Here is a 12,601-nt window from a genome sequence, read left to right as displayed (position 1 = left end):
TTAAGTTGTTGCAATAAATAAGATTTGAATCACATAATTTAGTAAGTTTTTTATAACTGTTATTTTATTTTCTCATTTAGAACGTACTGTATAATTAAGTAAGTTTTTAACTTATTATTTTCCTTTCTCATTTTGAATGTATTGTGTGTTTTAGGTTCTCATGTTCTTAAGTTCTTATTTCAAGTCTCAAGTGCGTTTATTCGCGACTGAATTACGGAGAAGAAAATATAATATATTTCAACATTCACCATTAGTACATGGTGAATGGCGATATTGACCGGTGTAAATCAGAAATAAGAGTATTTGGAAAATATTTCGGACATATACCAAGAGACTATGCGAATGTTGACATTCACCGGTGAAAGTCGACATTCTCCAGATTTCGGTGTTTCACCGTAACATATATATATATTATATATCTATTTATATAAATCTTTTATATTATATTTGGAAAAAAAATTGCCATGTCATTTCAGAAAAAGGTCCTATTTTGTTTCAAAATACCTACATTAGAACAATGCTATATATATATACTAAGTCGCGCTTTCGAGATAGGATAAATAGAAGTTCAATTTCGTCAATCGACCCAGTAGAATGGAAGATTTAGAACTGTCTTTCTTCTTTTGGCGTAGTATACAGTATAAAAAATCTGATGTGTACACCACATGACTTCCTTGTACGGAATATTAAATTATACGCATTTTTTCTTGTATTTTATTTAAACTTATTAGATTGAGTTAAACCTACTTCGCCGACAGCGCATAAACCACAATAGAATAAATGCATTCTTTAAAATTCACTTTGTTTACCATAGGGACACTCTGGCGCTAGGTTTACTTAACAGTATTATATTTAATTCATATTATAACTCAGAATGCACAAAATGTATATCATTTAAAGAATTATCTAATCGTTGCGACATGTTCTATTCAAATACTATCATAAAGCTAGAACTATGTATAAAAGAAATTAAGCAAACAAAACAAAAGAGAAACAGTTTTTCACAGACGATTGAGTATTTCTCATTGAATTAATTCAGTTCTCACTTCGCGAGAAGGCAAAAATACATAAAAGCTCAAAATATCTATATTAAAAATTACGAAGTAAATTTCAAACGCTTATTTCCTCGAAAAATTTCCAGAAAGAATTAAGCATGATTTAATTGGCAATAATAAATGAATGCGTTATCTTTGTTGTCGCGAAACTAAGTTTCTCTAGATTGACAACAAAGCCACTAGTCTCCTGTTTCAAATGTAAACATCAATGGCCGCCATTAAAAACAGGCTTAGCGACAATTAAACAACTTTAAAATTGCTAATAATTCTAAAAGTATTGCACACAGATTTACCAAAGTCATAAAATCCTTAACCGGAAGATAAAAACAATGTAATTCAATCATTTTTAAAGCAAAAAATGTACAATTTACAAACATATAAGAGTAAAGAAACTGAGATTACGGAGCCGGGTAACAGTGTGGATATATAGATAAATATATTTATATACGTTTGGTGCGGCTGATTGCAACCAAAATACGAGGTGCACATCTACATGTTATAGCAGTCCTATATACAAAATTTCAACGTTCTGCGATTTATGCGAGGTTTTTGATTTATGCGAGGCACGTACTTACATACGTTCGTACAGACGCCACGAAAAATTCTCTTCAGAATTCATTTTAAAGCAGTTTTATAATTTTTTTGGAGGAAAAGAGTCTTTTATTCTGTCCTTACGTACAGATATCACGCAAAAACATCGTTAAATTGCATTCGATAGCGGTCAAAATGGATATTTTCGTTGAAATATGCTGCCTGAAACTTTTCGCGATTACAATAGTTCCTTTTTACTTCGTACAAGGAAGTAAAAACATGAACGTTCGTTGACTTTCCCAGAGATCATTTTATATTCCATGAAGAGTTGAAATTTATATAAAGTAAAGTAATAAACCAAAGTAATAAGCGAATTTCATTAACAAAACGAAACACAGAAATAATTTTCTTCGACATGCAAGAAGGATAGGACAACCACTGGAATAGAAGCTTAATTTTTAAACTAAGGAAATTTAATTTTATCCATGATTTTGATTACTAGTACCTGCTTGAATTATGTACAACTTGACATTCATACTTAGAAGTTCGTATAGGAGATGCTTACTCACGTCAAATAGACCAGCAAAACTAATTAATGTGCCACAAGATTTTATTGCGGCATATTTACTTTTGAAATTGTAACTGTAAACCAGCGGTGTCCAAACTTGTGCTCGACGATCGTTTTGTATCTGTTCGCCAGGCCGATTAGATACTATGAACAAAAAATATTTAAAAAAATAAACCATTCATTTATATTTCTTAATTGTTAAAATATGATAAGCATTTATAGTCATAAGAGATACCTTGCAAGGCGTTATCAAATAACTGATTGCTGACTGACGAACTTGATAGCGAACATGGAATCTTATTGCTACATTCCGATGTTAGATAACTCAGCAGGCGAAAAGTACTTCAACGATTTATAGAACTTCTTTCGCCAATAAAGCTGTTTGGGGAATACGGAAACGAAGGTTATAAAGAATTGGACGATAATAATTGGTTATTCAATATGTATTTTCTCACTGAATCATTGTTTTAATATTCGCATATAATCACTGTTTTGAATCATTGTATTTTAGAAATTGTATAGAATTAATATTTTTATTGTGTACTTAGTCTAAGTGCAATTATTCATTCAACTGTACTAATATCCAATTTTAATATAATAACTGTATCTTTAGTGGTAAGCTGTAATATAAAAGTTAACAATGACATTCAGAATAATTAGAGACTTGTGTGAGATCTAAGCATTTTTATACTTCTCCACTATAAATTTTAAGTTGGCAATGTATGAAATATAAGCATTTGTATGTTCTTCGGTTTTTGTATACCGAGTTTAAATGTCGAGTTTTGCATTAGTAAATTCATGTTGACAATGTCGTCACTTATCAATCACAACAGTATAATATAATCAGGTACTCTTCCGTTTCGCCGGCGCAAATCTCGCCAAGCAGACTTTATTGGCGACAACATAGAGTATACACATAAAAAATATTTAAAAAAATGTTAGTTCTAAGAATTCTTTTAAAAAAAGAAGGCATAAACATCTTAATATCGCTTAAAATTTTATAAAAAGCCAATAAATAAAGACAATAAATTTTTAAAAAGACATTAAGAATTTACTATGCTTTCATGGTTCAACATCCTGATTCGCCGGTTCATATCACGTGACCCCAAGCGATCTCATCTCACGTAAACTACTCTACAAAAATCTTATGCTCTCAGTAATTATCTACATTAATTTCAAGTTAAATCTTAATTTGGAACACTTGCTTAAATGCAAGAAATATTTCAATTCGTACGAATAGCTTACTCAGAAATTATGCAAAACTGTAGTGCTTTACTTCGCTAATGCATTCTCATTAGAATGGATGAATTTAACCCTTGACCTTTTCTTCTATATTTTCGGCTTCAGGTAAGCGCTGTGATTGCATCCTAATTGTCTTAATTACCGAAAAAGGCATTAGATATAAAACTGAACTATCTGATAAAAATTCTATGTAATTATATGCCAGTATTGAAAAAAACAATCAATCTGATAAGAAAAAGCTGCGACTTGTTTTGAAAATGAGGCGTAAAAGGTTACCAGCGAGAATATTCCGTTTGGCATCGGTTGTACCATTATTGGCGACTTTATCGCTTGCGCCGGCAAAACGGAAAAGTACCTATAATCATTATGTATGATATATCTTCTTTATGTATTGAACTGTAAACTTTATATATAACTTGCTAAAATTACTTGCTAGGGTATTGAATTGCAATCTTATGTTTCACTTGCTAAAATTATGTTCATAACTCATAAGTACTGTGTTCACACAAATGTAACCATTTTTAATATTTATGTTTTATGTCTTGTAACACTAATCAATGTGCCCTATGAGTGGATCTCGTGTGGCTCTAACATGGGTCAGCTTTAGATAAGGGTGGACGTGATGCTAAACCAATTAACCATAATGGTAAAGCGGTGGTGCCCACGTTCTCCGTTCACTAAACTAAACTAACTACAACAGACAAGCTTAACGAAGATCTCCAGGGGAAAAAAACCCTTTTTTAATTGACTGGGCTGTAACTGCTTTTCAGATAAAGTTAAATTTGTGCATAAATCAGATGAAAGAAAACATTTTCACCCATTTTTCGGAATATATCAAGCCATATTAACAACCACAAGGCAATTGAAAAAAAGAAATACTCGGAAAACCTAAATGCACTGAAAAATAATTTTGAACTCCGCTTCTTTGATTTCCTTAAAGTTTAATTAATATTATTATTTATCCCAAACCCATTTGCCGAAATTAATATTTCAGATGTATCACATAAGATTGGAAATATGCTTAACGAAAATGCTGATGTTTTGGAAATGTGCACGCGAGAGGCCAAAGGTTGGACACCACTGCTGTAAACTGTATCTCTGATGCTGATGACTCTGCAAGACTTGTTACATCCATGATTGATTTTCAATAAATTACAGAAAGTTGCTTGAGTTATTTACAACTACCGGCAACTTTCACAATTTACAGTAAATCTCGGTAAAAACAATAGTGGTTCTCCAACGACAAAAAACACGATTGCCTATCAAATATTTATAGCTCCATCAACTACCTTGATGTCATCTTTCGCGCAAAACACACATTTGACGAATAGGCTATTTATGCTGCAAGTAAAAAAATACAGAATTCATGAGCATGCTTCACCAAATCATACACATATAAAAATTTTTACTTAAACCATAAAACGCCCATGTTTTGACATGATACAATCAATAAAGATCAAGCTTAAACTGCATTATTAACAAGGCAAAGGAAACGTTTGCATGTGCTAGTAGAAAATAAACTCCTATATGCGTTTTAAATTTGTTACTAAATCTTTAAATGTGTACAGTCAGTAGGTTTATTTTGAAGCAGGAGATGTGAAAAATATGCAGTGCTCTCGCCGGGACTCAAACCTGGACCTCCCCAATATGCGCCAAGTGTGCTAACTGTTACACCACGAAGGCATGCTGCAAGGAGGGAAAAAATACCTTATAGACTCCCTCTTTTAATGGGCGACAGGGGATTAGGGAACGCCATCGTCAAATCTTGGTGGTGAAGAATAATCGTCCACCCCCATTTTAAATCGGGCGCCACTGTAGAAACATTAGGTATTGTTGATTGAGAAGACGTGAAAATTAGCAGTGCCTCGCCGGGACTCGAACCTGGACCTCTCGAATACGCCCCGAGTGTGCTAACTTTTACACCACGAAGGCATGCTGGAAGGAGGGAGAAAATACCTTATATACCCCCCCCTTTTAAATGGCGACTGGGAATTAGGGGACCCCAGTCGCCATATCCTGGTAGTGAAGAATCATCATCCACCACCTTTTTAGTTCGGGCGCCACTGTAGAGACATTAGGTATTTATCCGAGTGTACTACCGTACGAAGGCATGCAGAATGGAGGGAGAAAATACCTTATGATGTGCACTAAGACCTAGAGTTGTTTACTATTCGGGCATCTGGAAGCTCTAGTTTGAAATTTGTTTTATTATCGATTTCATATTTTGTAACACTTGAACAAATTTTTGATTAACAAACTGTACGGTTTGAAAGCGAGCAATAGCGCAAACACACACAGATTTTTATCTCCAACGTGCGAGACTGTACCGGAAATTCTAAAACTATGCTCATTTTAAAATTACTTTGCGATATTGCTGTTGAATTGAATTTTATGGTTTGAGTACGTAGAGCATGATATTTAATAAATAAAGGAAATGTTTATGATGTTTTTAGTTAATATATTACGTTTACTATATTCTTTATTTTTATTATTTCAAATTGAGTTTTTATTACCCCACTGGTTAGCTGAGAGTCTTCCTGCTATGAAAATACGAATTAATATATATTTTTTATAGTTTTAATTTTTCAAATATTTATGACTTTTTTGAATTTTATAATGTGCTACACAAAATGTGAGAAATAGTATTAGGTAATGAGAAGTACACAAATGTAAGTAGAAGTAAGTGTTTGTACTACTTTTTAATAATTATTTTTTTTTAGATTTAATTTTAACTAAATCTAAAAGGAAATAATATGAGAAATCATGGGAGTTCCTAGATTCCATAGATTGCGTAGATGTTAACGTGCGCTTCGAGCATATTTCAAATTCCTTCTTCGTTTAAATCGAAAATTATCATAATTATATGAAGCAAAAATAAGAAAAGTTTGGGAATCTTTGCATTATTCATCAAAAATTATGTTAACATACGATTGATATTTCCTTTTCCGTCAAAAACATTTAATTCACAACAACGGTTTTGAAGGAAGTGTATTATTCGAATAGTTAGACTCGCAAATATTTTTCCTTCATTGAATGGTGCCACAAAATATTATCAAAATAATTTATAATAATAAAGACAAGCAAGAAATATATTTTACTGCTCCATGAGGTCATGTAAGATAAATATTTAAATAACTGTTACTTGAAATGCCTGCCTAAACTATACATTTTCAGCTTCAAAAAAATACAGTTGCCACTTAAAAAAATCTTTTTTGTTGCATTTACGAAACAAGGAAAGAATGGAGTACGGAAAAAAAAGTAAGAAAAAAAAACTGAAAGTTTTCAAATTTTATACTACGCCCAAGAGGGCGTTTTTTTAACTTTCTGTGTCTTACCTTTATTTGTTAAATAACACGTTCTTTGCACTTAAACCATAAAATTCAGTTCAGTAGCAATGTCGCAAAATAATTTTAAAATGAGCCTATCTTTAGAATTTCCGATACACAGTTCCGCACCTGCTGGAGATAAAAAAAGTTTTTTTTTTTTTTTTTTTTTTTTTTTTTTGTCCGTAGAGTGTTGCTATTGCTCACTTTTAAATCGTTGAGTTTGTTACGCAAAAATTCCTTAAAATTTTACAAAATATGAAATCGATAATAAAACAAATTCCAAATTTCAAATTTGGTCTTCCACATGCCCATATTCATATATTCGTAGGAGAATTACATCATTCAAAATTCGATGACTCTATGTACGTTGTTTTATCACAATGCGAGAAATATACATACATTTATGCGATTTTTCATTATTTAATTTCTTTAAATATAATGCAAGACTCTAACATTTGGAGGCAACAGTTTGAAAAGCGAAACGGACATTTATAGTGATTCAACGCAAACTCGTGAAACGAAAACAATAGTCCTTCAGGGACAAAGCCTCTGAACTAAAAATCTGAAAATTTTCAAATTTTATACTACGCTCAAAGCGGCGTTTTTTTAACGTTCTGTGTGTTACCTTTATTTATTAAATATCATGTTCTACATACTCAAACCATAAAAGTCAATTCAACAGCAGTATCACATAATTCAAAAAGGGCATATCTTTATAATTTCCGGTATACAGTGTGGCACGTTGGAGATGACCCGCCCCCGTACAGTGTTGCCATTGCTCGCTTTGAAATCATTGAATTTCTTAATTAAAAATTTCATAAATGCTTTACAAAATATGAAATAGGTAATGAAACAAATTCCAAATTCGGGCCTCCAGATGTCCCATGTTCGAGTGGAGGATTACGTTATTCAAAATTTGATGTCTCTAGAAAATTTTATGTCTCTAGAAGACGCTTCTTTAAATTCGTAAATAGCGATGTAACTTTGTTTCTATTTCCGGTTTAAAATTCCCAACCACTATGCTATTCAGAATTATGTAGTTACGACTATGATGAATTATTTTGATTACGGCAAAGCATACGAAGGTCATCTGCCTAAAAGGAGGGATGCTTTAGTGAAGGACTTGCTAAGAAAACCTGATTCGCATCAGGTTTATACGCAAGGAAAATTACGAAAACTCTGTCAGCCTGCGCCTCCGACGCACAAGACTGTAGGAAATTCTAAGGATATGCTGCTTTTATATTTTGTGATTTCGTCGTTGAATCGAATTTTATGTAGCGTCAGTACCTAAAATGTGATATTTAATAAACAAAGATAACACACAAAACACTAATAATAAAAAAGACAAACAAGTTTCGTTAAAGCCATTTTGATACGAAAACTGAACACTGATATGATGAACTGAGAAAAAGACTGAAAAAAATGTATGAAAAAGCTTAATTCATAAAACGGATACTGCTATGCTCGGAATTCGGGAATTCTAAACGGATACTGCTATGCTCGGAATTCGGGAATTCTAAACGGATACTGCTATGCTCGGAATTCGGGAATTCACGGGAATTCTAAAGGATACTGCTATGCTCGGAATTCAGGAATTCTCAACGGATACTGCTATGCTCGGAATTCGGGAATTCTAAACGGATACTGCTATACTCGAAATTCGGGAATCCTTGGGAATTAACGGATACTGATATGCTCGGAATTCGGGAATTCTAAATGGATACTGCTATGCCCGGAATTCAGGAATTCTCGGGAATTCTAAATGCATACTGCTATGCTCGGAATTCGAGAATTCTAAACGGATACTGCTATGCTCGGAATTTGGGAATCCTTGGGAATTAACGGATACTGCTATGGTCGGAATTCGGGAATTCTAAAGGATACTGCTATGCTCGGAATTCAGGAATTCTAAACGGATACTGCTATGCTCGGAATTCGGGAGTTATCGGGAATTCTAAACGGATACTGCTATACTGCCTTTAAAATTTTTATAATTTTGCTGTTGAAATTTGCACGGCATAAATGCGAAGAAACTTATGCTGCATAATAAAGCTAAAAAGACAAGCAGACTTTTGGAAGACTGCGAGCTCAGCGAAAGCGTAAAATGCCCTAACAAACCCTTTTGGGCGACTGTTAAAATCTGGAACCTTTCAGTTTTTTTTTCTTTTTTTCCCAAATTTATTTTACGTCAAGTTCAAAGTTGATTCCAGGCCCACCAGCGGCCGAGCGGTAAAGTTGCTGAACTCTGGTAGTTCGACCCGGGACTCGAAACACGACGAACCGGCTGCCTGCATGGACATTTTTGTGGTTTTCCCTGTATGTAAAGTGTATGCCAGACAGTTTCCCTTAGAAAGTCCTCCACGAAAGTATCCCTCCCCTTAGGCAGATAGATTTCGAGGCTTTGGCGAATGCAATTCACTGTAGCCGAGTTCCACAATTTCGCTTTTTCGATATCTTAGAGTAAACCGACAGCTTAGTAGTATTTGTACAAAATTGTATATAGAAGTATTCTATATATATTTCAGATAGTAAGCGAAGATATTTCTTGAAATGCATACGTAAACAAATTATCCGGCCCTTTAAATACAAAAGATTTAAACTAATTTGCACTGTAACTTCGGCTCTAGGGCGAATTTCTACATAAAGTTTGATTTAAAGTTCATGTAAAAAATCGGATTGTAATATAAAATTTTTAAAATATATTTCTTGAAATATTTAAAGGTGCCTGAGCATTTATTCAACCGTATATTAAAACAAACCATCACGTAATAAGATTCTGCCACTGCAAGAGGTGAACGATTTTCAACTTTTTTAAACGTTTTTTTTAAATTTTTAAACGTCACATTACATTGTTTGCAAGCAATTGAACAATTGGTTAATAATTTAGTAATATAATAATAATAGAGTTAATAATATAGTATTACTAGTATTTATGCTAGTAGTAAGGAAATAAGATGTGTTTCATACTCAATAGTGTTCATTTAGTATGAAAAAAATTTCACTTCAGATTTTTTCACTGTAAAAAAATCTGAAAGCTTTCAGATTTTATATTGCACCCAAAGGGGCGTTTTTTTTTAACGTTCTGTGTGTTAACCTTATTTATTAAATATCATGTTCTTCGCCCTTAAACCACATAAAATTCACTTCAACAATAATATCACAAAATAATTTAAAAAGAGAATCTAGAATTTCTGATACACAGTCTCGTGAGCTTTAGATATCCCCCCCCGAGTTTTACAAAATATGAAATCGATAATAAAACAAATTCCAAATTTGGGCTCCCAGATGCCCATTTTCGGGTGGAGATGTACGTTATTCAAAACTGGATCACTCTAGTTACTACTGTTTTATCACAATGCGAGAAATACACATACATTTATGCTGATTGATTCTCCATTATTTAATTTCTTTAAATATAATACAGGACTATAATACTTTGTGGCAACAATGCCATTCGCCGTTTATAGTGAATCAACTCAAAATGCCCAAACGACATTAATAGCCCTTATGGGGCAAATTGCCCCTTTGGTCTAACAAATCGTACCAATGCATGTAACCATTTTCAACATCTATTTCTATCTGTTAATCTTTTTTAGAGTAATAACGAAATTGTTTTTAGTTTTTTAATTTTATTTACAGAAATTTGCAAAATATGATTAATTAGTCCAAAGGGGGTTTCTCCGTGAAAGACTACTGTTTTCGTTTTGCGATTTTGCGTCGAATCACTATAAATGTCCGTTTCACTTTTCAAACTGTTGCCACCCAATGTTAGAGTCCTGCATTATATTTGAAGAAATTAAATAATAAAAAATATGCATAAATGTCTGTATATTTCTTGCATTGCGATAAAACAACGGTACATAGAGCCATCGAATTTTGAATGACGTAATCCTCCTGCGAATATGGGCATGTGGAAGACCAAATTTGAAATTTGGAATTTGTTTTATTATCGATTTCATATTTTCTAAAACTTTAAAGAATTTTTGAGTAACAAACTCAACGATTTGAAAGCGAGCAATGGCAACACTCTATGGGGGAAAAAAAGACCTCTTTTCTTCCAGCGTGTATCGGAAATTCTAAAGATATGCTCATTTTAAAATTATTTTGCGACATTGCTATTGAACTGAATTTTATTGTTTAAGTGCAAAGAACATGATATTTAATAAATAAAGGTAACACACAAAAATGTAAAAAAAAAAAAAAAAAAAAAAAAAAAAAAACCGCCCCTTTGGACGTAATTTAAGGGGTATCAGAAACCCCTATACCGACAATGTTAAATTGGCCATTTTTGATGTACCTTTTCTCAAAATCTGCTGTAGATACAAGCTTGAAATTTTTTCTGTAATTAAAGTATACCTATCTGATTATACTGAAATGAGCTTTTGAAACACTTTGAATTTTAGAGTAAATTACAGAATATTTTGTTAGGCATAGTAAATTTAAGCACTTTTCTCACACAAAAAAATTTAAATTTTTTTTCTACGTTTATTACGAAAAGCTCATTTCAATAAATATTAGGAAACCTAATAAATAATCCATAAAAAAGTTTAGATACCTGTGAGCAGTAGTTCCTGAGAAAAGGTACATCGAGTATAAAAAAAATCACGTTTGGAGAAAAACGCGTTTTTACGTAAAAATTCTCATTGGTCAAATCAGTAGATCACAAATTAAAACTAGATTTTTTTACAGTTCTAATTTTCATAGAGATTAAAGAATGGTATTTTTAGAAAGATAAAAGTGTAGAGAATTTGAAAATGCAAAAATCCGAAATCACAATTTTTTGAAGATTTTGTGGTTCCAACACCACTTAAAATCTGAAACCTTTCAGATTTTTAGTCCAAAAAGGCTTTGCCCCTGAAGGACTATTTTTTTTTTAATATTTTCCACAGTATAATTTATTTTTTGAAATACGAATAGAATGATATATATATATATGAACAACTTACCTTTGCAAATTGTAGCCAGACCAATAAACAGAATGCTGCCACCATCCATCGCATGTTTGATGGCTGTGCAGCTAGCTCCCATTCGCTTTTTTTCCTTTCTTCCGGAGAACGCGAAACAACTTTTGAAAAGTTTGTGTTTGACGCCCGAATTACCGCCAACACTGCGTCAAACGGAGACGGCGTCACCTGGGGAGAGCTCATTGAACTTCACCTTTTTTTCCCTTTCATTGGGGAAAAAACTCCCTTACTTTTCCCTTGGATTTAACATCTCTCACATTGCTTATTCCAATAACTCATTCGAATTACTCTACTTCATATGCCCGCTTAATTAATTAAATACCAAATTTAATTTGTTTGACTAATAATTCAAAAAGCATAAATAAAAAGAAATAAAAGCATTGAAAAAACACTTATGTAGTGTTAAGTGGAAGCTAAATTTCACATGTTTATGAGCATTTTAAAAAAAAGCACTCATTTACAGGAATTGTGAAAATGCTCACCACCAAAAACTGTAAATCAAGTAATTTTGAACTAACTGGCGTATAGGTACCTGAATTTCGTCTAGTGTCTCAAAGGGGATTCGTTATTTTAGGTTATTATTAACCCAAAAATTTCGTTTTGGCATTTTGCCTTGATTCACTAAAAACGGCCAATCACTTTTTAAGTTGTTGCCACAAAATATTTTTTTTTTTTTTTTTTTTTTTTCCCGAAAAAAAAAACATTTTTATCTCCAGCACGCGAGACTGTGTATCGAAAATTCTACAGAGAGGCACTTTTGATTATTTTGCAATACTGCTGTTGAATTAAATTTTATGATTTAAATATGATACATTTTAATAAATAAAGCTAATATAAAATCTGTAAGCTTTCAGTTTTTTTTTTTTTTTTTTTTTTTTTTTTTTCTTGTTGTTGCTGTGTGTGTGTGTGTGTGTG

General features: G+C 32.5%; 1 protein-coding gene across 2 annotated transcripts in view; it reads right to left on the bottom strand.

The window, feature by feature from the left end:
• The window catches only part of LOC118180628 (A disintegrin and metalloproteinase with thrombospondin motifs adt-1-like), a 152,437-nt gene that overhangs the window by 112,554 nt on the left and 27,282 nt on the right, over positions 1-12,601 (bottom strand). Inside the window, exon 1 of one of the 2 annotated variants that reach the window (XM_085821227.1) lies at positions 11,669-11,809. The exons of the other annotated variant lie outside the window; for it this stretch is intronic. Coding sequence (XP_085677353.1) covers positions 11,669-11,722 — 54 coding nt within the window. The 5' untranslated portion in view covers positions 11,723-11,809. Of the gene's footprint in view, positions 1-11,668; positions 11,810-12,601 lie in introns of those variants that run through there. 2 annotated transcript variants of the gene reach the window in all.

This window comes from Stegodyphus dumicola, chromosome 7 (assembly GCF_044657685.1).
Source record: "Stegodyphus dumicola isolate Sdum_Otavi_A_Nest chromosome 7, ASM4465768v1".
NCBI classification, from domain to species: Eukaryota; Metazoa; Arthropoda; class Arachnida; order Araneae; family Eresidae; genus Stegodyphus; species Stegodyphus dumicola.
The sequence above is the reverse complement of the archived record's forward strand: the minus strand, read 5'-3'. Positions and strand labels throughout refer to the sequence as shown.